This window comes from Micromys minutus (genome assembly GCF_963924665.1).
Source record: "Micromys minutus genome assembly, chromosome: 32".
Taxonomy (NCBI): domain Eukaryota; kingdom Metazoa; phylum Chordata; class Mammalia; order Rodentia; family Muridae; genus Micromys; species Micromys minutus.
The window spans coordinates 15,447,533-15,475,432 of NC_137967.1; the positions used below are offsets into that span (position 1 = coordinate 15,447,533).

At 51.4% G+C, this 27,900-nt stretch overlaps 2 protein-coding genes and 1 pseudogene across 3 annotated transcripts; 1 reads left to right on the top strand and 2 right to left on the bottom strand.

Annotated features, from left to right (window-relative positions):
- The first annotated feature begins 3,468 nt into the window (after positions 1 to 3,468).
- On the top strand, positions 3,469 to 7,310 carry FAM98C (family with sequence similarity 98 member C). Its single transcript, XM_080908437.1, has 8 exons — positions 3,469 to 3,546; positions 3,645 to 3,790; positions 3,866 to 4,000; positions 4,319 to 4,524; positions 5,013 to 5,090; positions 5,171 to 5,287; positions 6,400 to 6,567; positions 7,017 to 7,310. The coding sequence occupies exons 1-8, from the start codon at positions 3,506 to 3,508 to the stop codon at positions 7,161 to 7,163; spliced, it is 1,038 nt and encodes a 345-aa protein (XP_080764563.1). The 5' UTR covers positions 3,469 to 3,505; the 3' UTR covers positions 7,164 to 7,310.
- Positions 7,311 to 9,142: 1,832 nt separating this feature from the next.
- On the bottom strand, positions 9,143 to 9,633 carry LOC308413540 (ADP-ribosylation factor-like protein 2-binding protein; annotated as a pseudogene). Its single transcript has one exon. The product of its transcript is annotated as an ADP-ribosylation factor-like protein 2-binding protein (transcript).
- Positions 9,634 to 9,946: 313 nt separating this feature from the next.
- On the bottom strand, positions 9,947 to 25,322 carry RASGRP4 (RAS guanyl releasing protein 4; the record flags this gene model as incomplete). Its single annotated transcript, XM_080908670.1, has 17 exons — positions 9,947 to 9,973; positions 10,035 to 10,150; positions 10,457 to 10,591; positions 10,678 to 10,714; positions 12,657 to 12,801; positions 12,896 to 13,014; positions 13,144 to 13,248; positions 13,343 to 13,423; positions 14,728 to 15,003; positions 15,853 to 15,969; positions 17,938 to 18,009; positions 20,240 to 20,393; positions 20,493 to 20,624; positions 21,521 to 21,576; positions 21,686 to 21,807; positions 22,591 to 22,775; positions 25,300 to 25,322. The coding sequence occupies 17 exons, from the start codon at positions 25,320 to 25,322 to the stop codon at positions 9,947 to 9,949; spliced, it is 1,902 nt and encodes a 633-aa protein (XP_080764796.1).
- Between the last annotated feature and the right edge of the window lie 2,578 nt (positions 25,323 to 27,900).

The window sequence follows — 27,900 nt, forward strand, 5'->3', positions numbered from 1 at the left end:
TCCCATACCATAGCCCCTAGTACATCCGGGTCCCTCTCCCATGAATCTCTTCCATCTCAGTTGGGAGTGGCTCTAGAAAGCTCCCTACTGTTTCATGGCACTTCCCTATGGAGAAGAGAGACTCCACAGCCTCTTTTCTCTGAGTAAAGACAGTAGGAACTGGTGTCCTGGGTAGGAGAACCAAGGTTTCAGAGCCAAGGCAGTCTTGGTGGTTCATAGGCTTAGGACCTACATCTGGCCCTAAGTACCTGGGGATGTGCACTTGAACCATTCTTCATTACCCAGACTTGGGTGGCCTTGTGGGGATCCAAGGGATTAATATTTGTGTCACTTCCTTTAAATTATTAACTATTTATTGTATCCGGAACCTGTGATTCAGCTCCCCCAAGCAGACCCTGGGATGGGTGAAGAGAAAATGGGGAGAGGGGGTGTCCCTCCCACCCCCCTTCGGCCCCACTCTCATCAATGTCAGACCCACCAGAGCTGAGGGCGGAGGGACTGGGGGCTGGGGCAGCCTGGGTCCCCATCCCCTCTTTGTGCCTCGGTCTCCCCCCTTCCATGGTAAGCGGGGGAAGCTCCATTCTTAACCTACCTCGTTTTGGGAAGGGGTGGGGAGGGGGACCAGAGTGCTGTATGGTGCTGTGAGATCTTCGGATTAAGCAGTGGGGACTTGGGGAAGGTTCCCCAGTCCCCCATCTCCCAGTACCCCCCCTCCAGGTCCCCCAGCCCTGTCCCTTGCTACCCACCTCTGATCCATGATTACCTTTCATTGCCCCCATATCTGGGGTGCATTGAAGACTGAATCCTGGGAGCCAGGAAGACCTCAGATCCTGGAGCTCCTGAGCCCAATTTTCCAGCTGCTTGCCCCCTCAGATTGGATGCTTGTCCCCCAGATCTTGGGGGAGGTACGCCAACATTTATCTTCCTGATCTTGATTCCAAGCCAGTTTGTGACCTTGTTGGTGTTAGGGCAGGCTGAAGAGGGAGGATGGGGGCCAAAGACCCAGTCTTGTCATTGGGGGGGGGGGGGCTTGAGATCTGCTCCAAGAAATGTCTGTGACTGTGTCTCAGCCTGGTCTTTATTCGTGTTGGTGCGCCCTGTGCCTTTGTTTACCTGAAGGGGTTGACTTTACTCCTTCTCCCCTCTGCATCCTCCAGTCCCAACCCATCATGGCTGGTGGTAACATGGTGAACATGGCGGGGGAGGGGAACTCTGTGGGTGTGTGCAAGGGTCAACCAGCACCAGCCATTAAAGTAGGAATTGGGAGGGGGCTTAAGCAAGGCGGACCCTGGGAGAGGAAGGTGAAGAGACTTTACTTCATTGCATATGCTGTTGCCCCAGTGAGTGAGATGGTGCCACGGGAAGGCTCTCGAGTATTGATTTGCCTTTTCAAAGGCTCTCTGGAGCCCAGGGAGGACTCCTGGGGTCATCCCTGTGGAGGTGCAGGTAGTGTCTGTGAGGGGGAAGTTTATTTTGTGTGGTTGCTCACCGGTTGTGTGTATCAGGGCCCCTAGAACTGGAGCTGTGAGCCATGTGGTCTCTGGAAACTGAACCCAGATCCCTCTGTAAGACCTCTCGCTTAGCTCTCTCTCCAGAGTCCTTAGATTTATACGTAGAGTTTGAAAGCAAGCTGAGAATAGACCTCAGCGATGGGACACATGCTTAGCCTGGGCAGGGGAGTGATGTAAGGCCCAGCACCCCCCCAAAAAAAAGGAGTAAAGGTTTTTAGCCCAAGGGTATTTTGCTTTGTTTTTTAAGATTTTAAACTTATATGTGGCTGGATTCATGTGAGCTGGAGTCACAGATGCTGTGGGCCACCTACACGAGAACTTGTGGCTGTCTTCCGATGAGAACATACATCCAAGTACCAGATGTGGCTTTGAAACAGATTTATTTTGTATTCATGTACATGGTGTTTGCAGGGATCACCAGAGGCCGAAAGAGCATGGTGGGTCTCTGGCCCTTGTGAATGAATCTCCAGAGGTCAGTGCTGGGAACCAACTTCTGAGAGAGCAGCTGGTTCAGTTCCCCTGCTTGTGTTCTTGTTTGCTTTTGTATTTATTTTTTGACATGGTTTCTCTGTGTAGCCCTGGCTGTTCTGAAACTCACTCTGTAGACCAGGCTGGCCTCGAACTCAGAAATCTGCCTGCCTCTGCCTCCTGAGTTCTGGGATTAAAGGCGCATGTGCCACCATCATCTGGCTTTACTTGTTATTAACTGAGGATTCATCAAACCCTTTTCAGCACCTTGACATATGAACCATAATCCTCACAGACATAAGAATGAGTGAGAGATGGGATGTGAGGCAAATCTGTAGGCCCAGATCTTGGGAGACTAAGATAGGAGGGTCTTAGACAGTGAGGCCAGACTCCATTAAATATATTAATGGCTGGAGAGATGGTTCAGTGATTAAGAGTACTTTTCTTTTTACAATTGCGGATATTTTTTCTTTACTGCTAATACTTTTAAGATTTATTTCATGTATGTGAGTACACAGTTGAGTCAGATCCCCATTAGAGATGGCTGTGAGTCACCATGTGGTTGCTAGGAATTGAACTCAGGACCTCTGGAAGAGCAGTGCTACTAACCGCTGAGCCATCTCTCCAGCCCACACTTGTTCTTGCAGAAGACTTGGGTTTGGTTCCCAGCACCCACATGATGGTTTAAAACCATCTGGAACTCCAGTTGCAGGGAACTGTAAGCTTTCTGACTTCTGTGGGCACAAGGCACACACACACACAAACATTCATGCACATAAATTTAAAGGAATATATTATTGCCCTGGGACCCCAACTGCATAGATGGAAAACCAGTTTGGCAGGAACATGAGCTGGCAAATAAAGTCAACCCCAGTCCCATCGGCTTGCCTCTCTCCTAGGATGTAGTTTTTCAACGCCATCTGCTTCCTCTTTCGAAGGCTACAAAAGCAGAGAGGCTGGCTAGCACTGGAACCCACTGTGAGGTGGAAGGAGGGCCTGGCTGTGGTGGAAGAGCGGAAGTGAAGGTGCGCTGATATTCTAATCCTAAAGTGGAAGAAAAGGAAACAAGTTGGAGGGACTTTCGGTCTGGGGTTCATTAAGAACAAAGGGCAGCCGGGCGTGTCACGTGCCTGTCAACCAGAGAACCGAAGGATCAGGAGGCCAGCCTGAGCTACATATACTTATATAGCGAGACCCTGCCTCCAAAACAACAAATTTAAGTGTAAAGAAGCAGAGTGGGAAAGGTAAACGAGTTGCCTTTTGCTTTTATGTGCTCGACAGTAGGGATACTCAAGCCTCCGGCGTCCTCGGGGATCCAAACCTCAAGCTGTAAAATTTACAGCCCAGGACAAGTTACCTGAAGGGTGCGCGTTGCGCGCTACCAAGCCAATAGGAGCCCCGAAGCGCCTTCGCACGAGAATATGATTGGATAGGGGTAGGGGGCGGGAAGAGGCGGAGGGAGGAGGGGGCGGAGCCTGCCCAGGCGGAAGGTGGGGCGCGGGCACGGGGTCGCAAACGGAGTTGCCATGGATGGGGGCGCGGTAGCTCGTGACCTGCTGACACTGGGGTAAGGGGTTTTGCGGTGTGGCCTGGGGTACGGGAAGGGCGCACTCGCCTGGGGACGCGGACGCAGAGGATCTCGCACTGACGCGCGCCCTGCTGCAGATACGATGCTCTCCCGGAGGGGGCGTCTCGGGGCCCCGGGTGTGCGGACTTCAGGGCGTTGTGCGCGCGGCTGGCGGCCGAACTGACGGCTCTGGGAGCTGTGGAGCAGCAAGAGGAGGGCACCGCAGTTCTTGGCGCCGGCCACGGTGCGTGAAGAGCTGGGTGGACGGCGGGTGGAGTCGCGGAACCCGCTGCTCCCTTATGGCTTCTTCCTCCCGCAGGCCCGGACGCAGAGGAAGAGTTCCTGCGGCAGTTGGCCGGCCTGCTGCGGGCGTTGCACTGCCCGGACCGCGCGCTCTGCGGCGGGGACTGCGCCACCGTGCTGCGGGAGCCCGGCGGCGGCCTGCGCCTGCTGCGTGAGCGAGCCTGGAAGGCCCCGGGAGGCGGTGGTGGGCGGGGCCTCTGAAGGGGGCGGGCTCTCACGCTGAGACTGGGCTCCCGTGGGCGTGGCCAAAGCTTTTGCTGTGAGCGTGAAGGCCACAGGTAGATAGATGGGTTCGGGTTAGGGCTAGGCTGGAATTCTGACAAAGACCTCTGAAAGCTTAAATGCGCTGAGTTAAACCTAGTCGGGTGGTTTTGAAGTGGACCAACGTCCTCCAGTGTAAGTGGGTGAGGCTTACTCTGGGGGAGTGGCCAAGGTTCTGGTTGGGCAGGGATCTACTCCCTATTTTTAGGGTTTCTTTGCTCTGAGCTCCAGGCTGCCCGCCTCTTGCAACTAAGGCTCCAGCAGGATCCTAGCCCTGTGCAGTCCTTTGGAAAGGGCACAAAGGAGGGAAATGGCCTGGTTCAGGAACTGATGCTAACTCTTCAAGCCCTGGGGCTCCCTAGACCCCGGCATGGAACCCTGGCTAGCCAGCTACTTCGGGAGTTTCATGACAAGGTAGAGAGACAGAGACTCCCCCTCTTGAAGTATCTTACTTGTAGAAAGGATCCTGTCTTCAAAATCAGCTCTAGAAAGAATGACCAAACGACAGAAACCGTGCGTTCTAATTTGCTTTTTGCTGTGATAAAACCCCGTAGAAAGCCAGCTTAAGCAGGAAACAATTTGTTTACAAGTTACAGCCTATCATTGAAGGAAACCAAGGCAGGAACTCAAGCCTCAAGTCGACCATGGAGCAAGGCTGTTTTACTACTTCATGCCCTCTGGCTTGCTCAGCTGCTTCTTTTATACAGCCCAGGCCCATCCACAAAGGGATGGCACTGCCCACAGTGGGCTAGGCACTCCCGTATCCCATAGCAACTGTCAAATTGGCAGAAGTCATTCACGCTTCTGGGACCCGGGTTCACAGGGCTGAGGGGAGCTAGAGCCCTTGAGGAGAAGGTCCATCCTGTTTGTGTTTGACTGGCTTCCAACGATTCTCCCACCAGATCTCTGAGCTGCTGCCTTCCCTACCCCCAGAGTCCATGAAGCCCCTCCTTAACTCGCCACTGGATGCGTCACAATGGGTGAGAGCAGGTTTAGACGGCCGTGAGCCGTGTCCACCCAGAGATGGGACCCTGGGTGTGACTGAGGCCTTCCCTTCCAGGAAGCTCTGGAGTCTTTGTCCCAAAGCCTGACAGAACAGTATTGCTGCCGCCGCTGCCTCCTCCTGAAGCGCCTTGACCTCACAACATCTGCTTTCCACTGGGGTGATCGGGCAGAGGTACGGGGACCATAACAAGAATAAGCAGGGCAGCCAGGGAAGAAGGTTGAGGGTGAGGAATATATACAGTACACTCCTGGGGATTCTACTTTTTTTATTTTAATTATTTATTTATTATGTATATAGAGTTCTGCCTGCACATGTGCCTGCTGGCCAGTAGAGGGCACCAGATCTCGTTACAGATGGTTCTGAGCCACCATGTAGGTGCTGGGAATTGAACCCAGGACCTCTGGAAGAGCAGACAGGGCCCTTAACCTCTGAGCCATCTCTCCAGCTCCCACTTTAGAATCTCAAGATTTCCGTTTTCATTTTACGTGTTTTACCTATACGTGTGTGCCCAGCATGTGTGTGCAGTGTCCACAGAGGCCAGAAGGGGGCGCTAGGTCCCTCGGAACTGGAGCCATAGAAGGCTGTGAACCACCACGTGGGTACTGGGAACTGAACCCAGGTCTTCTGTAAGAGCAGTCAGTTCCCTTAAAGTCAAGCCATCTCCCAAAACCACACTTTAGAATCTTACAGGGTTCAAGACTTCTAGACCCCCCAGGGCCTCAAGAGCATTCAAGAATGCCCGGCTCTCAGCTGGGCGTGTCCTCAGAACTATTTACTGTATGTAACGAAAATAGTCAGTAAGACTATTTTAACTGGGTTTTATGTAGCCACGACAAAATACCAGGAACCCAGAACGTTCAAAGGAAACACAGGTTCCTTTTGGCTCATGGTTTTGGAGGCTGAAGCATGCAGGCTGGGTCAGGTAGACCTGGCCGGTGTCCCATGACGTCATAACATAATGGGACTTGCTCGAGTCCCTCCAACGGTGGTGGCCCGTGACTGCCAGCCAGGCTCGGTCTCTCACACGGTCCACTACTTCATTTAAGATTTTGTTTCCGCCCCCATCTGACATGTAGCTGAGGATGATCTTTACAACCTCTCCCGATCCTTCTTCCCCCCCCCCCCCCCAGTGCTGAGATTCCAGTGCTGTGTCACCTCACCCAGACCCCAGCACGTAGGCCTGGGAGAAGCATCCCCCCCTACCCGCCGCCAAAGCACACAGAGACCCCGAGTAGGGATGAGCTCTTGGGCACCTTTTCCATGTGTTCCTTCCCCTGCTGTAGGTCCGCGGAGAGACCATGAGAGCGGCGCTCTTACCAATCCGAGGGCTCCTGACCCCAGAGTCTGATGTCTCTACTGCACACGTTCTGGCTGCCCGAGCTGACCTCTCCCGCCTGGTCCCAGCTACCAGTGTGACTGCCCGACAAGGGACCAGTTGTGCGATCAACAAGGTGGGCACACCTGGGGCAGGAGAGTCTAGGCACCCTTGTCTCTTAGGCTGGCCTTCTGGGGGTTCCCCTGGTCCAGTGTTCTCCTTGGTTCCTGGCCTCTGGACACAACTGGATTCGAACTACCCAGTTTACATGGCAGGGTTTCTCTGTGTAGCTTTTACTATCCTGGAACTCACACTGTAGAACAGGGTGGCCTCTAACTCAGAGATCCTCCTGCTTCTGCTTCCTGTGTGTCAGGATTAAAAGTATGTACCACCATCGGGCTTTTTTGTTCCCCTTTGACATACGGTCCCATGTAGCCCAGGCTAGCCTCCAATTTATTGTGTAGCCAAAGACTAGATGGAAACTCTCAGTCTTCCTCCACTTTCCAAATGGTAGGATGTTGGGGTGCACCAGCACACCCAGCTCTTTTTACCTTCTACTGAAACTCAAGTCTAACTAATTCTCAGGTGCTTATGGGTAATGTGCCAGACCGTGGGGGTCGCCCAGGTGAGCTGGAGGCTCCCATGCCTACCTGGAAGAGCCGAAGGGAGGATGGAGGAAGGGGAAATGCCGGCCAACAGCGCTGGGGCTGCAGAAGAAAGAAGAAGAAGTAAAGGGCCTCCGAGGGTCGCAGGATCTGCCGGGTGCTGGTGCCGCTGGCAACCCTTTGGGAGTCACTGAGGATTGGCTAGCCTGGCCTTCCCTGTTCTAGAGGCCCTAAGTGCCCTACACACAGCCACCACTCAAGCTATGAACCATGCTGTCTGAAAAATAAATTTAATTCTGTTGATGGTTACAAGATCTTGTTTCCATAGGGACGGGATCAGGTGTGTATGGGTTTGTGGAGGGGCAGTGGATTTCCAACCCCAATTCGGGATGAGCCTTTTTATGTAGGTGTGAAGAAAGACACATTAAAGCATCAGACCAGCACTTTATAGATGCTCCCTGGAGCTGGATAATACGAATAAACATCTCTGCCTTTGGGGAGCTGTTCCTGGTGGGGGGCAGTGTCAGACATTTGACAAGATAAAATTGTTAGAGGACCAAGGTACCACAAAGAGAAATAAAGCAGAAGGGGACAGGGGGGCAGAGCATGTCTGAGGTCAGGAGGCCTCCCCAAGGGGATGTCACTAGAGCAGAGTTCTAGAGCAGGTGAGTCACACAGACCTCTGGCAAAGAGCACTGCAGGTAAAGGGAACAGGCTCTGGGGTAGGAATATTTGGGAGGCATGTTCTAGGAACCTAGAGGCCAGTGTAGGTGGAAGAGGATGAGTTGTGGGAAGGGAAAACAGGTGGTGGGGACAGGCCTTGCAGACAGGACTGGGTTTTACCTTGGACAAGCTATTGAAGATGTTTTTACACACACTACCCACACCAGCCCCTTTCCCCTGCGTCCTCACGGTTTCCCAACCCCATGCCAACAGTCCATGTGGTCCACTGGCTCAGAGCTTCAGTTTTAAAACAGGTATGAGCCTTGCCTCCCACACCGTGGGCTTGCCGGTTAACCTTCAGGGAAGTGGGGAGCTGGGGAGCCGACACAGCTGGAGTCCAAATGCATCCAGTCCAGAGCCGCAGATTCGAAGTGAGGGGAAGGGGTGCGATTGGCAGTCAGCGCAGTACAAAAACGTTTTAAAGGGGAAGGGATGGTAGGTGCTTTGCCAAAGGCAGTGTGGGTATGGAGTAGGAATTGGTTAGTAGAATAAGGGATACGACTCGAGATGCTGTTCAGACGCTGGGCTTTGATGGAAAACCTGGTGCTGGGCAGGGCACCTGGAAGGAGGAAGAATACGCAATAAAGAGTTCTTCACTTCTCCACCGCCAGGACCAGTGTCTCACTCAGATTGTGGCTGAGTAACTGAACCAATACTCCCAGACGAAACCTCGGCCTTTTAGGAGTGGAAATTGTTCCAGTAATACTTATTGTAGCCCATGACCTTATTTGACCTTATTTTTTTTCTGCTGGGGGCACTGTTTTTCAAGTAGATGCTGCCTACCCCGACCCTGGACAGTATGCCAAGGTCACGTGGGTAGGTCATGTGGATAGGGTGGGTAGGCACGTTCTCTTGGCCTTATTCTTGCTTCACTGGGATTTCGTTGGTAGTGGTGTTGGTTGGTTGAGACGGAGTCTCACTGTGACAGTCTGACCTGGCTTCTCACCATGTAGGCGAGCCTCGAAGTTGTGGCTATTCTCTGTCACAGCCCCTTCAGTGCCAGGATGTGTTTGAGCCACCACGCCTGGCTTTCTATTTTCTCCCGGAATCTTTTCTTCTGTGCTGGTAGTTACCCACCGCTGTCCCCTGAGTATTATCAAAACCACTCTTATTCTCTTCAAACAATAAAAACTGGACAGCACCTGAGAGAGGTGTCTCTATGGGGACAGGAGCGGGGAACATGAGGGCTACTGATTACAGGAAGGAGTTTCTGGACAGGAGCCAGGAGGGCCAGTCACGTTTTCCAGGGCTCGTCAACACTTCATATGAACGAAGGGCTGTGGCACACAGTGGGTCTTTACATCTGTCATCATTAGCCCATGTTTCTCTGAGCCTGCCGGGCTGGTGACCTCACATCGATCACCTGTTGTGTGAAGGTGGCACCTAGTGTGGCAGGTTGCTCTGGGAAGCTGGCGTAGGAGATGACTCACACAGAGAAGTCGCAACCAAGCCGCTGCTTAAGTCCAGTCATCGGCCTCCCTTTTCTGCTCCGTAGTCCGGGAACATCTCCTTGGAAACCAGAAAAATCCGTAAATGCGAGCAGCATGTCCAAGATGTCGCCAGCCACTTCATCTTTATGGTGCTGCAGTGTGGTTGTGAAGGCCGCCATGCTGAAGTCTGGGATGCGCTCCAGCAACCGCTCTTCAGTGCATTTCTCTACCAGGGAAACATATCCATTAAAAAATGGGCATACAGGTGAGTTTATTCTCTTCGGTGTCTTCAAATTCCTGTCAGTACTTGTCCAGGAAGTTTCAATGTAATAACTGGAATTCATCATGCATAATAACGTCCCCTAAACATCCAACCACAGCATCAAATTCTGCGTCAGAGGCGGAGAAGGACAGCACGAAGCTCTCTTCCTCTAGGGCGTCCATCGTCCATCGTAGGGGTGCCGCCGCCGCTGCGCCTTCAGCCACATCAAGGGCCCGCAGAAGGCCACGCCCGAGTCCCGCTGGGCGATCGCGGGAGGCTGGGGCTGCAGCTCCTGGCTGGGCCCAGCGCCCCTGCCTCAAGGTTTTTGCCTGACTTCTTAAAAAAAAAAAAAAAAGGCAATAACATGGAAGTGCAGGTCAAAAAACAAATTCTCCCCCCAATTGATTTTGGTTAGTGTTTCATCCAGCAACAGAAGGCATACCAGGACAATGTCCACACCCTCCCATCCCGGAGACTGAGGCTTTCTACATGACTTCACTTTCCTGTGATTCCCACATCTGTCTGGTTTGCCCAGACAAACGGCCAGCCCGCCTCTCCTAGATCCAGCTAGGGACCTCCTTACCGTCTCTGGCTCCCAGGAAGAGTGTGAGGATTCCGTCTGGGTCCAAGCATGGCGAAGGTGGCAACCAGACTCTGGATCCGGGGAGAGTGTGTAGGAGAGACTTTCTTCCTCTGAGCCTGTTGGTGACGAGAAGGGAGGAAGAGCTGTGGCTCTGGCTGGAAGGACCCCATGACCTCAGGAGTGAACCCCATCCTTCTCCCGGCACTACTGGGCCCTGGAGTGAACCCCGCCTTCTGTGCCCTTCTCCTGGCACTACTGCACCCTGGAGTGACCCCCCCCATCCTCTGTGCCCTTCTCCTGGTACTACTGGGCCCTGGAGTGACCCCCCCATCCTGTGCCCTTCTTCTGGTACTACTGGGCCCTGGAGTGACCCCCCCATCCTCTGTGCCCATCTCCTGGTACTACTGGGCCCTGGGTCTTACCACAGCTGGCAGGAGGAAGTGGTGTGGCTGGCCTGGGTGCACCTGGGGGACCCGGGTCACCTTTAGTCTCTGGCCTCTTCTTACATTCCACTCTCACTTGACCCCTGCAGTGTCTGTGACAACACAGCCCACAGTCTGGGGGGAAGGAGCTGTTAAAATAGCGCCTCCCTCTTCCAGCCTGCAGGTCCAGAGTCCCTCCCTCTCGAAGGCCTCTCACTTACCCCGACAGCGATAGCCTTGCTTGGTGACACCCCAGAGCTGGGGAAAAGGAAGGAGAGTCTGTTAGCTGGACGGAAGGAGGGAGCATGGGAGGGAAAGAGTGAAAGACAACGGGGCTTCGAACTTTCTTTAAGATCCTGACAATTAATTAAAATGTTTGGAACACGGAGATTATCTCAAATGTGCAGGGTATTAGAACTGGGTAAACTGAGTTCATAAATGTTTGTGTAGTTCATGGTGTCTCTCTAGGCCCCAGAACTGATTCCTGGGCTGTGTCAAATGCAGGCCCGACAATAAAGAAACGAAAAGATCTATGAATTAGTCTTGATTTGGTTGAGATTTGTCCATGATTAAGAATCTGGAGCCAGGTATGGAGGCGCATGTCTGTAATCCCAAGAGGCTGAGCCAAGACTGGGCCACACAATCAATTTAAGTGTGTGTGTGTGTGTGTGTGTGTGTGTGTGTGTGTGTGTGAACTGAACCCAAGGCCTTGTGCATGGCAGATAAGCACCCTCTACCACTGTCCTATATCCTCTGCCCTAACACATAGATTTGAAGCCAGCCTGAGTTACACGGGTTGACCCTGTCTCAAAAGGCCAAAAATTGAGAGAAAACCCAACAAAAACAAAAGATGCCACTAATTTGGAAATGAAGCAAGCTTTGGATGGTTCTGGGTGTTACTTACGATCAGAGACGGATCCTTTTGAGACTGGGGTTCACTAAGTATTCTTTACTATCCTGGAGTTCCTCCTGTAGACCAGGCTAGCCTCAACCCCACAGAGATCTGCCTGCCTCTGCCTCTTAGATGCAGGCACTCAAGGTGTGTGCAGACTGATGTTTAAACTTGTTTTACTTTCTGCTTTTGAAAAATAATTTGAGTAACATGTTTTAAAGTTTTTTTTTTTCATTACTACTTGGCGTATCTGTGTGTGCACACACAGATACATTCCATACATGACAATGTCAGATAACAACTTCATGGAACTGGTTCTTTCCTTCCACCTTAGTGTGGGTCCTGGAGACAGAACCCAGGCTTCTGGGCTGAGCCGCAAGCATCTTTACCTGCTGAGCTATCTCGCTGACCCGTTATTAAGATGGGTCCCAATCTCTTTGTAGCCAAGGATGATCTACAGCTCACTTATACAGCATCGATCTCGTGGGAGTCCCTTGTTCCAGTTCCCTATGTCTTGGAATTGCAGGCATTGGACCATGAGGCCCAGCTATTATTTTATTTATGTATTTACTTTGTTATTGGTATAGGCATGCATGCCACTTGTCTCTGTGTGTACCCTCAGAGGCAAAAGGGGGGCACCATAACTCCTGGAACCGTGAATTTCCCACTTACAAAATTGGGAACCAAGCAAGGGCAGCCAAAGGCTTCTCTCTGGCTCAGTGCCTGTTTGGTTACATCTTCTAAGACAGGGTTTCTGTGGCTGTCCTAGAACTCACTCTGTCGAGTAGGCTGGCTTCGAACTCAGAGATCAGCTTGCCTCTGCCTCCCATGTGCTGGATTAAAGGTGCGTGTCATCACCACACTCAGCCCTGTTAGTATTTGTTTGTTAAAGGACAGGGGGTTCCTATGGCTCAGGCTGGCCTCAAACTCACTATGTGGTTGAGGATAACCTCACACTCCAGGGCTCTAGAACACCACCATGCCCAAGGCAGTCTGCCCAGGCCTGCAGATTACCCAGTGTTCTGGAAATTACTTGAGGTTTGGATACTATTCACAGCTTGGCCATTATCTTGGTGAAGATCTTCTAATATGTAGAGTTGGGGGGGGGGTACACAGAATATAGAAATTTCAGTGTTTGGTGCTTATATGGACTCTGTGGAATATCTGAGACTGGGGAATTTCTGGAAGTTCCCCCTCCCCCCCCCACACACAAAAACCTGCCCTGACACTGGCCCAAGTTAGGGTGTGAGGAACTGAGACAACCCAGGGCAGATGGGACCCAAGGGTGCTAACAGGGCCAGTGCTCACAAAGCCGCTGCAGCTGTGGCAGAAGGTGGGCTTGCGGAAGGTGACCTCCTGGAAGGTGTGCAGGAAGGCCAGGCCCAGCTTGGAGCAGATGGCAGTGGCGTGGAGCAGGTACTTGGTCAGCTCCTCTCTGCTGAAGGAGCCACTCCTACGGGGCAAAGGTCACATCTCAGCATGCCTGGCCGCTCGTGGCGTGTCCAGGATGCTTGGTTTCGGACGATTCGGGAGTCAGGGCCTCTTACTCGTGTCGGGGAGGTGGGTGAAGCCCATGGCAGGCAAAGGGGAAGTTTCCCGACAGCCTCTCGAAGTCCTCCAGAGAGATAGAGCCACGGCCTTCTGGGTCGTAGTTCTTGAACACAGACTTGGGAGGAATGCAGAGAGAGCTGGGTGAGCACAAAACGCCCAGATCTAACCCTGGGGGCTCAGCCCCTCCCCAACTTTCCACCCGCAACCCCCCAGCAGGCTGCATTTTGGAGTCCCCCCCCCTCACCTCCACTAGCTGTTCCACATGCTGACCCAGAGTCACACTGTCTGGCTTGGGTGTCACACCATGGGCCCACTCTACCAGCACAGGGGCTTTGAAGGGGGATGGTGGCTAGAGGACACAAAGGGACATGGTCGGTCAAAGCATAGACTCGAGTGGGGGCTCAGAGGTAAGGAGGGGTCAGAGGTCAAGGGTCAAGGCTCACCAGACTCTTGGGACAACGTGGTTCTCGAGCATAGGAAAGCTCATAGATCTCATCTTCCGTGTAGAAGAGATCCAGGGAGAGCTGGGGGATGGTCAGAGCGGGAAAGTTCCACTTTAGGTCAGTCTCTGCCTAGGCCCTCTTCCCACTGTCCTCTCAGACCCCTCTCCAGAGACTTTCGGACTGTCTGGACATACCTGTCACCCTCCACAAGTCAGAGGTGCCTTATTACCACTGATGCTTCTTTTTGAAAGGTATGTTTTGTGTGTGGTGTGTGTGTGTGTGCATGTATGTATGCCATGCGTGAGCAGGTGCCCACAGGGACCAGGAAAGACACCGGATCTCCTGGAGCTGGAGTTACGGTACACTGTGAGCTCTGGGAATGGAAATGAGATTCTCAGAGCAGCAAGCGTTTCTAACCACTGAGCTGCCGCCACCTGCGGTACACCCCTTCCGCAGCACGCGACTGGAGGCAGTTTTACCACTTAGCCCAGGCTGGCCTTGACTTTGCAACAGTTGTCTAGTTTTATCCTCTTGAGTGCTGGGATTAAGAGAGGTGTGAGTCACCACACCACCTCAGAGGCTGTACCGATGACATCAGGTGACACTACTGACCGGGTCCTCTTGGTTCCCTCTGAAGTGGGTTCTATTGTTATCCTCAAAGGCAATGGAACTAAGGGATGTGATACAACTGTGTAGTCATACAGTTAGCTACACTCCTAGACTTCCTGTGCCCCATAGCTCGGCTTCTGGCTACACACCTGTAATCGCTGCATTGGAAAGGCCGCAAAAAGAGGATTGCAATAGTGTGAGACCTGATCTTAAAATAAGTTCTAGGGTTGGAGACATGGCTCAGTGGTTAAGAGCACTGACTGCTCTTCCAGAAGTCCCGAGTTCAATTCCCAGCAACCTCATGGCAGCTCACAACCATGTGTAATGGGATCTGGTGTGTTTGAAGATAGCTCATATATATATATATATATATATATAATATATAATATATAATACATAAATAAATGATTCTTTTAAAACAACTCTTTAGCTTATAAAAACACAAAAGGAAAAAGAAGACTCTTGGATTGGAGATATATCTTATTGGTAGAAAATCAAGTCTATATCGTGCAGGAAGTATGCCTCAGTGGTAAAGTCCCTGCCTAGAATCCCCCAGTGAGGGGCTGGGGGCGTGGCTCAGTGGTTAAGTGCTCACAGATCATAAGTGAGGTCCTAGTTTCAATTTCTAGTACAGCAAAAAGCAAACCAACCAAACAAAAACCTCTCATCCCATAACTGTCTATCCTGGTCCTACAGATTCCCAGTAACCAAGGACTCTAAGTACTGGTCCCCTGGGATCTTCAGGGAGCTCACATAACGTACGGCCCATAGTTTACCGTCAGCAGATGCAGTAGGTCCTCATTGGCACTGCAGGGGGGATGCTGTCTCTGGAGTTCTGCCAGCTCCTGCAGCCTTAGATAGAGGCTATTCAGCTTGGGTAGGTGCAGGTGGCCATCTGGCAACCTGTCTGGATGGGCCTCATACAGAGATACCAGGTCCTTGAGGTGTACACCCAGGACTGGCAGTCGGAAGCCAGTACAGCTGGCCCAGGTGCGGCGGTAGTTGGCATAGTTGTTGTGGGAAGAGAGGAGCTCTGTCAACTCCAGCAGGGCCTGTGTAGAAAGTGCATGCTGTGGACCAGAATGTCTCTGTTCTGTGCCTCCTGGAAGAAGACTCTGAATCTCAGAATCTGGACTACACACACTAAGATTGAGCCCCTGCCTAGAATCCCCCAGTGAGGGACTGGGGGTGTGGCTCAGTGGTAGAGCCCCTGCCTAGAATCCCCCAGTGAGGGACTGGGGGCATGGCTCAGTGGTAGAGCCCCTGCCTAGAATCCCCCAGTGAGGGACTGGGGGCTTGGCTCAGTGGTAGAACCCCTGCCTAGAATCCCCCAGTGAGGGGCTGGGGGCATGGCTCAGTGGTAGAGCCCCTGCCTAGAATCCCCCAGTGAGGGACTGGGGGCTTGGCTCAGTGGTAGAACCCCTGCCTAGAATCCCCCAGTGAGGGGCTGGGGGCGTGGCTCAGTGGTGGAGCCCCGGCCTAGAATCCCCCAGTGAGGGACTGGGGGCATGGCTCAGTGGTAGAGCCCCTGCCTAGAATCCCCAGTGAGGGGCTGGGGGCGTGGCTCAGTGGTAGAGCCCCTGCCTAGAATCCCTCAGTGAGGGGCTGGGGGCGTGGCTCAGTGGTAGAACCCCTGCCTAGAATTCCCCAGTGAGAGACTAGGGGTGTGGTTTAGTGGTATAGCAGTTGCCTAGAATCCACCAATGAGGTGCCATGACATTGCTCAGTGGTCCAACACCGTGGTAGGAGGCCCAGGGAGAAAGACTAGGGATAGCGAAGGGTCTGTAGAATTTGGGGATAGAGTTCCTAGGTTGTTGGTCCCAGAGCCCTTGAGTAGGGACGATGACAGTTGAGTAATTTGGCACGTGACCATTTTGGACTTTGGGGGGTAAAGGGGTTACCTTAGTGCTGTCAGGGCTCAGATGGATGTGGGAATCTTTGAGTCTGGAGATGGCGCTATGACACAGGCCCCCCGTGACGGCCATTAGTGTGTTGAAATTCTGCAGTTGGTGAAGCCTCTAGAAGAGAGGTAATGAACAGAGGTGGGAGGTACCACAGAACGGCAGCAGGGAGGGGCGGGCGCAGAGCTTGGGGTGCCAGTTGTATGGGAGTGTGGCCCAGTGGGAGTAGATGAGAGGGTTAGACTGGCAAGGCGCCAGGCATGTATCTTGAGTTAGACAGATTTGGAGAGCAGACAGGCATGTGTCAGCTGGGGTTAGAGAATTCAGAAATGTTTCAGGTGTTGGGCTTCTGGGGAGGGGAGGGACAACTGTCAGAGTCACACAGGTGAGGGCTAGGGACCAGGCTAGAACTGACGAGGGTGACAGTCACATGGAAGATGTGGACCAGTGTGAGGTTCACAAGGCATTCGGGGAATTCTTCCCTTGGGACCTGGAAAGGTGGAGGTCACTGTAGAGGGAGGCAGGACCAAGTAGAAGATGCTCAGGTCAAGGAGTTCTCAGGCTGATGCCAGACAAGCCCTCAGGCCTAAAGAGCCCAGCAAGATAGCACTCAGTGGTAGAGCCCCTGCCTAGAATCCCCCAGTGAGGGACTGGGGGCTTGGCTCAGTGGTAGAACCCCTGCCTAGAATCCCCCAGTGAGGGGCTGGGGGCATGGCTCAGTGGTAGAGCCCCTGCCTAGAATCCCCCTGTGAGGGACTGGGGGCATGGCTCAGTGGTAGAGCCCCTGCCTAGAATCCCCAGTGAGGGGCTGGGGGCGTGGCTCAGTGGTAGAGCCCCTGCCTAGAATCCCCCAGTGAGAGGTTGGGGGCGTGGCTCAGTGGTAGTGCCCCTGCCTAGAATCCTCCAGTGAGATGCTGGGGGCGTGGCTCAGTGGTAGAGCCCCTGCCTAGAAGCCTCCAGTGAGACGCTGGGGGCGTGGTTCAGTGGTAGAGCCCCTGCCTAGAATCCTCCAGTGAGAGGCTGGGGGTGTGGCTCAGTGGTAGAGCATCTGCCTAGAATTCCCCAGTGAGGGGCTGAGTGCATGGTTCAGTGGCAAAGGTCTTATTTAGGGTGCAGGAGATCCTGGGTTTAATCCCCAGTATGAACACTTAAACACAAATAGCCATGCAAGAGGAAGCTTAAGTGCTGGAAGCCTCATAAGGAAGGGCGTGGTTTGCTTCTGAGATCTTCAAAGAGGCCTGACCACAGGGCTTCCCTTTTCCCAGAAGAGAAGGGGAGGCTGACTCAACAGTTCAAGGTCAGAGAGACTGGACTAAGTCTCTCTGCACTGCTGTATCCCTAAGAGATACAGTCACTGTCCCAAGGACACAGAGGGGTCTTGAGGACAGGAGATGCAAAGCCGGGGACATGGAAAGGCTCCTGTCTCTGCAGGAGGATCACATCTTTGACTTCAAGCTTGGGAAGCAGTGTTAATTCCTAACTATAGAGCCAGCTGTGTGGCCAAGCAAGGTCTAGCTCTGTGCTGTCAAGGAAGGGCACAGGTTCCAGCTAGATCCCAGGAATATGGAGTTTGATGAGGCCAAGGTGTGATGTCATAGGTGTGGTGGCTGAGAGATGGTCTGCTGGATCAAGAGCATGGAGCCAAGGGCTGGACAGATGGCTCAGTGGTTAAGACCACATACTGCTGCTCTTGCAGAGGACCTGAGTTCTGTTCCCAGCAACCACTTCAGGCAGCTCCCAATCGCCTCCTGTAATTCCAGTGCCACTGGCCTCCGAAGTCACAGACACACATATAATTAAAAAAAAATTTAAAACAATTTTTTAATAAAAAGCCCAGAGCCTTGGTCAGTTGCAATATGGACGGTCTGGCAGCTGTGCCAACTCTAGAGGCCCAGAAGCAAGTAGAAGCCAGCTGTGGTTTGATAACCTCAGGACTAAGTAGGCAGAGGCAAGCCCATCTGTTTGAGTTCAAGGCCAACCAGGTCTATATAGTGAGTTTCAGCACAACTAGGATTACATAGACAGAGCATCTCTCAGATAAAATGAAATAAGGCAAGCAGAAAGTCTGGGTGGTCAGGGGCTTACCTGTGCCACACGGATGAATTTGTCCAGTACCTGGGCACGTTGCGCAGGCCCAGGACGACTCAACACCATGACCTGCACCCAACGGGACACACTGTTGCTCAGACCCACAGAAGCTTCCAGGGCAGGACAACCTCTCACCGAGCCCTGCAAAACATAGCCCCGCAGGTCTTGGGGCTGAGGCCGAGACTGGTCAAGGTGTGTCCTGTTGCTCACATTGCATCTTTCTGGCAGATCCAACCTCTCATGTCCTACCGTGGTCTAGCCTAAGTCTGTCCCAGGCTGCTGGATGTCCCTGACATTGTCATGTCCTTCTCCGGTCTGTGTGCTTGTTCTGCTCAGTACACTCCACACACACTCAAATCTACTACACCACACAAGTATACATGTGCACACACACATGCATGCACACACATACACACATGTGCATGCACACACATATGTACACATAAGCACACATACATACACACATTCGTGCACACATTTATACATGCACACAAATACACATACATATATACACATGCACACATACATATACACATAGCCACATAATACACACATGCATGTACATACACATACTTGTGCATATATACATGCACACATACATATACACTCATGCATGCACACATATGCACACGCATGTGTGCACATAAACACACACATGCACACATACATAAGCACACGCACGTGCACACATTCACACATGCACACATGCATATACACATGCCCATATAATACACACATGAATGTACACGCATACTCATGTGCATATATACATGCATACATACATACACACTCATGCATGCACACATACATACATATACATATACATGCACACACATACACACACGTGCTTGCACACACATGCACACATGCATCTACATATACACACACACATACACAGTCACATGCCCTAGCCCTATCTGGAAATCTGTCCCCTTCAGGAACAAGGTTCCCACTTTCCTTCAAAACAATGTCAAGTTGCTAGCAGCGGACACATTTGAATACAGAAGCACAGGCCTTTAGGGAAGTGAGACGCAACCATTTCAAAGGCTTCACTCAGACCCATGCACTGGTCTCAGGTAGGAACTGTTAATAGTCCATTTTAATTTTTACCTTTCCATATAAGGAAACTGTGGCATGGTGCGTTGAAATGCTTGGCGAATAAACGAATAGGTGATAAAATATTTTGGGCACAATTCTGTGATTGATTCTACTGCAATAAGTATTTTTGTGACAGTGTCTCATGTAGTCCAAGCTGGCCTTGAACTTCCTGTCCTCCTGCATCGGCTTCCTCAGTGCTGGATTATAGGCCCGTGCCATCAGCATACTGCAGTAAGCACTTGTTGTAGTTGTTGTTGTTTGAGACAGGGTCTCTCTGTGCAGCCCTGGCTGTCCTGGAACTCACTCTGTAGACCAGGCTGGCCTTGAACTCAGAGATCCACCTGCTTCTGTCTCCCACATGCTGGGATTAGAGGTGCCCACCGCCACCCCGGTGGTGCCCGGTTGCAATAAACACTTTTAAATGGGCTTTTACATTAAATTTCAGCACTCTGAATTTTAGGAATGAATACCTGAGAGGTTGGGAAACTAGCTCAAAGCTAGCTAGGTAGAAAGGAGCTGAAGGACACTGGGGACACGGATCCTTGGTACAGTGCTTGCCTAGAGGGCCTGAGGCCCAGGGTTTGATCTGCTGCACTGCGCAAACCGGTTGTGTTGGTGCACATCTGCACAAACCAGTTGTGTTGGTGCACATCATCTGCAATGCTAGCACTTGGGATGTGGACTGAATGGAACGGAGCTTGAAGTCAGCCTTGGTTACACAGAAAACCACGAGACCCCTGTCTCCAAACAGCAAGGCAGACAGGAAATGAGGAATGAGAGGGGGGAGAACCAGCTGCTGAGATGCCTCAGTGGGTAAAGGGGCCTGCACTGGATTCCTGGCACCCCCATGGTAAGAAGAGAAGATAGATTCCTGCAAGTTACCTTCCGCAGCCTGGTCTACAGAGTGAGTTCTAGGCCAGACAGGGCTGCACAGAAAAACCCTGTCTCAAAAAAAAAAAAAAAAAAAAAGAGAGAGAGAGAGAGAGAGAGAGAGAGTTTGCTCTATAGCTCAGTGTTAGAGAGCCTGCCTAACACAGGCAGGACCCGGGTTCAGTTCCTAGAGCTGCTGACGTGGTAACTGTATTACTAATGACAGTAAATGTAGTACATTATAGTTCCATCTGGATGCCTGTGCCAGGGGCTCACGCCCTGCCCCCATCCTGTTTCCTGCTTAGGGGTGCACTGGGAAGGGCATTCTCACCGTGATGGCCTGGAAGGACCGGAACTCCAGGTACGTCAGGTGCTGTGCCAGCTCCTCTGTCTCCAGGTGATCAAAGAGCAGGGACACCTTCCGCTTTTTGCCCAGGCCCGGGCTGCTCATGGGAGGTGGGGGACCGGGCCCTCCAGGACTTAGCCTGGGGACCAAGAAGGACAGGTTATTGGAGTGGCTCAAAAATCGAGGGTTTGGGGGACATGGAAGGTGTGGGCAGGGAAGGAGGGAGGGGTTGGCTCACAGGTTAGAAGCATCTCCTAGGCTCCTTTGGGCCATGTTGCCCTCCTGAGCCACAGTGGTCCAAAACCGGTTTATGATTACTTCCAGCTGGGGTTCCTGGTGCACCGCCTCAGGGTGATGGGTCAGCCAGTACCTGGGAGGGGTCCAGAGATGGGAGGTAAACTTGGGCTGGCAGCAGGGTAGAGAGATGAAGGGGGCTTTAGGAATTCTAGACACAAAAATATTTACATGTGTGTTGGGGTTTCTGGAGTCAGGATTTAGAGGGGTGATCCAAAGGATGGGGAGACCTCAGGTAAGAATGGGAGGGCTGTGTAAAACAGGGTAGGGCTCTCTTGAGACAATTGGGAAGCAAGATAGTGTCAGGAACCACATTGGGGGGGAGACTTGGGGAGTCAAGGCGATGCAGTTTTGGGGGCTATGTAGGAACTGAGGTCTCACCTAGGAAAGTCTATGGGATCTGGCCAGGAATCTTCAAGAACTGTGTGTTCTAAGGACCGGTGGGGTAGGGATGTCTCAGGAACTATTAGGAATGTTCTTCTAACTTCCTTTAAAATGTTGTTTTCATTTTGTATGTATGAATGTTTTGCCTACATGTATGCATGTGTACCATGTGCGTGCCCGGAGCCCTAGGAGGCCAGAAGACAGGGGCTGGATCCCTTTGAATTGGAGTTGCAGTCATCGGCCAATAAATGGGTACTAGGAACTGAATTCGGGTCCTCTGAAAAGGCAGCCCTTCTGAGCCATCTGCCTATCCCAGCCAATGGTGTTTCAGCATGGGATTTTTTTGGTAACTCTTGTTTTTGAGTTGAAGCATGCTACAGCCCAGGCTAGCTTTGAACTTGAACAGATCCTTTTGCCTTAGGCTATCTCATGCCAGGATTACAGGCTTGAGCTATCACATAAGTTCGTTATGTGGGATTTTAGAAAATGGGGCTGAGTGAGTGTGTGGGGGTTGGGGTATCAATCGGGCTGGGAGGGCGTGTCTTAGAGAGGTATTTCATGATACTGAGGATCTTGGGCCAAACCTACCTGACCAGGTAGCAGATCTGTAGCTGTCTTAGCTCCTGGGCATCTTTGGCAGCCTTCTGATACGTGAGAGTTCTAGTCAAGGTTGTTTTCCAGCATCCCCATTTGCCCACTCCCCCTGTTCCTATCTCCCAGGAGTCTGCCTTCACCCCTCTAGAGGGAGATCACGGTTCTGGGTGGATATGAAGTCAGCAGACGCGCAGCAAGGTCTGAGGATGGCAGCACCCAGCTGTGCATTGTAAGCACCATCTTGAGAATGTGGTCCCCTCGGCGTAGGCTGCCTGCTGAGTCTGGAGGAGGGAGAAGAGGCTGTCAGCCTGGGTCCTGAACAGCAGACCCATGGCCTCTAGAGCTGAGTGGGCAAGCTGGCGTGCATGTTCATTTTACTTGTAATGCTCTGCGGGAACTTGGGTAAGCAATATGGCTTCTTTATGCCTCAGTTTCCTCAGCTGTGAGGCGCACGGGATGGCGCGGATTTGGCTCCTTTTCCTCAATCAAGGTTGAGATGTTTAAAGTTCTTTGAACTTTTAAAGATTTAATTTTATTATTTTAAAGTGTGTGTGTGTGTGTGTGTGTGTGTGTGTGTGTGTAAGTGTGGGTTTGCTCAAACGGGTGCAGAAGCTGTCTCAGGTCAGATGTATAGGGCTCCCTGGAGCTGGGGTTACCAGTGGATGTGGACCTTTTGAGGTAGGTACTGGGAACTGGTCAGGTCCTCTAGAAGAGAGCTATGGATTTAATCTTTCCAGCCCCTCTCTTAATTTATGTTTCGAGACACGAATCACAACGTAGTCTTGCCAGCTTGAAACTTGCTATTTAGACCAGGCTGGTCTCAAATTCATGCCTTCCTCTGCCTCCAGAGTTCTGGGATGAAAGGCACGTGCCACGTCACCCAGGGAGGTCTGGAACTTTATCCTCCTGCCTCAGCCTTCAAAAGTAAGACCCCGGATCCAAGCTCTCTCTCATCATGAGGACGAAAATTCATCCTGTTTAACCGTGTTCCGCCCCAAGCAGCAAGGCCGAGAGAGGATGCTCAGCTGGGTGTGAGGGCTGGAGAGGTTAGCCCTGTGACTCACCAAAGCACCGGATGCATTCCTCCAGAAGCTCATCCTCGCTGCAGCTTCTCTGACTCAGCACTCCCAGATTCATGGAAGCCATGACCTTGCTGATTTCCCGGGGGGTGGGGCACGTCTTGTGGCGGCGGGCCTGTCGAGGCCGGCCCCGCCCTCCTGCCTTCCCAGAGCATTCCTGATGAGACTTCCTGTGGGTACACACAGATGCACATACACACACACACACACACACATACCCAAAAGCCCACCTCAAAGCATCATGGGAGCCCCTTTCTCTAAGTACATTCCCACAGTTCTTCTGGGCTCCAGTTCCCCTAAGCACCACAGATCTTACAGATCGAATCTCGGAGATACCCATAAGGGGCTCATGGGTGACAAACCCCAAAATAGTTTTAGGTCAAAGGTCCAGGACCAAGGGTCACTGACACAGTCCTTGTCTTTTTTTGTTTGTTTGTTTGTTTTTGTTTGTTTTTAATTATTGTTTTTATAATTAGTATACAAAACAATGGGTTTTCCCATAATATGTATCATCATACGGGTGGGAACCTTACTTCTGTTTGCCACCTGTCTCATCTCTTTGGATCCTTCCCTCTCCCAAATGTCCTTTGGGCTTCATGTCACGTGTGCATGTCTGCACGGATGTGTGTATACACACACTTAAATCTACTTTCATAAATAAAGGAAAACATGTAATGTTTTGCCTCTCCCTTGTTACTCTCCATCAGTGCCATACAAAAATTCCTCTGGACGAGACAATCCCAAAGCGCCACAGATTTGCTGTGAGTAGACCCCCAGGATTTATCCTAGGATCTACTCCTAAGACCTTAGGACCAACCCCTGGCTTTCCAAGGTGTCTCATGAGTTGGTCTTCAGGTTCCTTCCAAAGCCAGAGTGTCACCTCCCTTCCCCCAATTCTGTAGAAGTTATATTTCTGTGTCCCAGTGATGGAGATGACCTATGTGGTCAGGCCTCTTGGAATCTTCCACCCCACCCCCTGCAAGGCAACAGACCTTCATCCAAGCTAGCTTACTCATACCCAAGAGTCTTAGCTTCTAGCCTGCTCCCCACATTTTGGAGCCAGGGGAGGAAGTATACCAGAGCTTCTCCAGGGCTCCTGAGAGCTAGGCGGGGTCCCTGGGGCCATAGCAGCTTCAAGGAAAATCTAAAAATAACCTTTCCTGTCATATGCCTCCCTAGGTGTCTGTCCCAGGTGAGGAAAAGGGGGTGGTGGGAGAAAGGGAGGGCCAGAGGGAGGGGTTAGAGTCTCTGGTCTTCAGAGTCATCTAGAACTGGGTTCCAGAAATTTCTGATGGCCGTGTGCCTTTTAATAAGTAACCCAGTGTCTTTCTGACCCTTGTTTTCTTCATAGGAAAAGGTAGAATCGTCCTTGGATTTTCTCCCAGATGTTAGAAAGCCCGGATCCTCAAGGAAACCCGGCTGATGGACAAGCTGACTTCTAGATTGAAAAAGAAAGCTCATGTTGTGATGTTTTCTTGTTTTCTAGCTGCTTGGGAAACTGAGGCAGGTGGATTGCCAGTTTAAGGCCAGCTACACGGCAAAACTCTCAAAACAGAAACAAAAACAACACACACACACACACACACACACACAAAGAAAACCAACCAAAAACGGGAGGAGGCAACCAGGCTCTCAGCATGCTATGAGTGTGAAATCACAAACAGGGCATCCTAAAATAAAATCTGCCATGTCTCCTGCAGCACCGTAAGGGCTTCAGATAGTTGTTAAATGTTAAAGACAGGGGACACCTGTGGAGGGAGCAGAGCGGAGCACTCTGTAAAGATCAGCGGGTTTTGTCTTTGTTTTTGTTGCGGTTGTTGTTGGTTTTTTTTTGTTTTGTTTGTTTTGTCGTCCACACGGAGAACCCATGGCTTCACCTTCCTGGGTGCTCCACCTAAGCACAGCTTCTCCGGCCAGTCCCCGGTCTCACAGAATTGAAAACTTTACGGGTGAGTCCGATGGCTTGTGCTTCCAAGCCCTCTATGTGGCTGTGCAGTAGTCTAAGCCGAATAAGACCTTAAAGCTCCTCTGGAGTGGTAACGCCGACAGAAGCAGAAACCCAGACAGAGCAGTCGAGCAACTTACCTAAGCCCACACAGGCAGAGGATGAGCCAGGTAGAATTCTCTCACTGTACTGAACCCCTTTGACCATCAGGGTCATGCTAGGGAGGCTGGAAGAACTATCCAGGTTGGGGACCCAGCACCACCCTTCTTTACGGGGACAGGTGGGCAAGCAAAGCCAGGAGACAGAAAGAAGCCCATCTCAGATCCTGCTGCCCCTTACCTGCAGACCGGCAGCCCCCGTAGTGTCCGGAGCAGCCAGGAGTGGTTTAAGAGTCAGGGAAGCTGCCTAGACCTACGTCATGACCCTCTCTCCTGGGACACGGTCCTGCAGGAGCCTGGAGTTTCCAGTCCGGGGTGGGGGTGGGGGTGGGGGGAGTGACCATAACAGGGAACAGAGAAGACCCCGGGGACAATAGGGACATCCAGTTGAGGGAGCTGGGATGGAGAGACTGCAGCAGTAACAGAGGCCCAGATGCTCATCTCACTGAAGCATCTCATCCTTGGACCCCATGGAGCCCGGTCTTGGAGGAGTGGGGTGACTTCTCACCCCTATCATCTCCCCCACCTCCCCACAACCAGTTGCACTAGGACTTTGGCTCTCCCAGGTCTCCTTGGGGAGGGTCCTCTTACCTTTTGATGTCTTTCCGGTTCATGTTTCCTGGAGGGGTCGGGGAGGGGGGTCCTGACATGAGTGTGATCCGGTTCTTTCCCTGACTAGATTGTCAGGCCCCTGGGAGCTAGAACGTCCACAGTGTTTAGGAAGGAAAGAGGAACTGCCCCTCCCCACCCACCCCCAGGCCAGGGGGAAGGAAGAGGCTGGGGAGAGACCAAAGGCTCCCCTCCCCCTCGCGGGGATCCCTGCCTGCTGAGGTTTCCGGTGCTGCCTGCTACCCCCTCAGCTGTCTATCTATCAATTCATCTCTCTCTGCTGTCGTCTCTGTCACCACCCCCCCCCCCCGACACTCACAGACACACAGGCAGACACACAAAAAGTTTTTTAAAGTGTGTAAAAACAGGCTCAAAAGAAAAGTCTGTATTTTTCTCTCTCTCTCTGCCTCTCTTCCTCTGCATCCCCCCCCACCCCCCGGAACCCCCAGCTCTCTCTAGCTTGGGATTATAGGTGTGAATGGCTGGCTGGTTTGAAGGACACCATTTATACCTGAAAACCGTTTTCACTTTATCGCTCTCATTGTAAAATCCTTTGTGTAGCTCCTACTGTGTGCCATATAAACTTCTCTAAGGTTTAGGGAGTTTTGTTTCTTTATTATTTTCTAAAGGCATACTCCCCCTTCGTTGTATTTAATTTTTACCGTGAATTATGTGTATGTGTGGGTCTGTATGTGGGTGTGTGCTCCCAAGTGCTTGCTGCTCTTGGAAGAGCTAGAAGCATCAGATTCCCTGGAGCAGGGGTTCCAGGTAGTTGTGAGTCACATAGCACAGGTACTGGGAGCTAAACTCGGGTCTTCTGTAGGGCAGACATTGATTCTGTGCAATGCACTACTTTTTGTTGTGTTGTGTGTGTGTGTGTGTATGTGTGTGTGTGTTAATTTCAATGTAGATCAGGTTAACCTCAAATTCTTTTTGTAGCTGAGGATAACCTTCTACCTCCCTCCATCTCCTGCGTGCTGGGACTGGTTCTGTGGTTCCCCATGCCTAGTTCACACCGTGCAGAGCGCTGAAGCTGGGTAAACACCCTACCAACTGAGCTTCCCCCTCAGTTCCCAAGGTTACCTTTTTATAGGGGGGGAGGGGGCGGAGTTACAGATAGAGGTAAGCCCTAAGCTATTCCCCAGGCCCTTTTTACAGCTTTAAAAGCAGACAAAATGTTGTTGTCTTGTTTAGTTTTGGAGACAGGGTTTCTCTGTGTAGCTCTTGCTAGATAGAACTAGCTGTGGAGGTCAGGGTGGCCTCGAACTCAGAGATCCCTCCGCCTCTGTCTTCCCAGTGCTAGCATTTAAGGTGGGCACCACCATGCCTAGACAGAATGACCATTTCAAAGCCCCCCTTCCTCTATTGCTCCTCTTAGGCTGCTACAAACAGTGCTTTACATTGCTTGGTTTTGTCTCAACTGTTTCCTGTTTGTGTGTGTGTGTGTGTGTGTGTGTGTGTGTGTGTAATATTTGTGTCCATAGAGACAGACTTTACGGAGTGTGTACATTTTGGTCTTTTATCTAAATGTGTCATATTTGACATATTTTTAACTGAAGTACAAAAAAAAAAAAAAAAAAAAGAAAGAAAGAAAGAAAAAGAAGAAGAAAGAAAGAAAAAAAGAGAAAAAAAAGCACACAGTGGTATTTTGGCTGATGAATTGTCACTACCTGAGGAAACCCCAAGGATACTTAAGTCAAGAACAGGACCTTAGCTGAGCCTCGTGTTGCAGGCAGAGGAAGAAGGATCAGGACTCTGTGAATACTAGCACCTTTGGTCGGATCAGGGAGCTAAGGCAGACTAACCTGGTCTAGACTGGAGCTAGCCGCCTGCCCCCTCCATCTACCCCCACCCACAATCCAAAACCAAAAAGTCAATTGACTCCAGAATATATTTTTTTTTCCTTCTGAGACTGGGTTCTTCTGTGTAACTCTGTGTGGATCAGGCTGACTTCGAATTCACTTGGGAGGTCTGCCTCTGCTTCTCCAGTGCTGGAACTAAGGGCGTGTATGAGCCACCACACCAACCTTCAGGACAATCTTAATCTCTCTTAGTTCCTGTCACGGTCTCATATGATTTATCTGCAGCCTGATATACCCAGAGTAGGTTTTTTTTTTTTTTTTTTTTTTTTTTTTTTTTTTTTTTTTTTGTCTGTTTTAAAACTGTATGTAGGGGCTGAGGATATGACTTGGCGGTTAAGAACAGGGTCTACTCTTTCAGAGAACTGGAGGTTCGGTTCGCAGCATCATGGAGCTGTCCAACACCCTGGCCTCTGAAGGCACCGGTTCTCACTGCGCATGCACTCCCAGACAGACCCAAACACCCGCGGATCATTAAAACCAGGAAAAACACATCTTCAAAGTACCCTTATGTACATGGGCTCCTGAGCGGTCGTTTCTCTTTCTTACCCTGGATCTTTGCTAACCTGGATATTTGATTTGTTTACACTTCTTCCTTTGCTGTTGTTGGTTTGTCTTTCGCTGTGCTAATGCAATGATTTGTTAATTACAACCTTTCTTACCATGGGCAGTGGAGTTCCTTGCTTGGATCTGTTTGAAATAGTATACTTTAGGGCTGGAGAGA

What these genes read in the sequence shown, in the direction of transcription:
- FAM98C (XM_080908437.1), top strand. Translation starts at nt 3,506, where the DNA reads ATGGATGGGGGCGCGGTAGCTCGTGACCTGCTGACACTGGG. An exon ending in TTCGGGAGTTTCATGACAAG is followed by an intron (nt 4,525 to 5,012) that starts GTAGAGAGACAG and finishes TTCTCCCACCAG; the next exon opens with ATCTCTGAGCTGCTGCCTTC. An exon ending in ACTGGGGTGATCGGGCAGAG is followed by an intron (nt 5,288 to 6,399) that starts GTACGGGGACCA and finishes CCCCTGCTGTAG; the next exon opens with GTCCGCGGAGAGACCATGAG.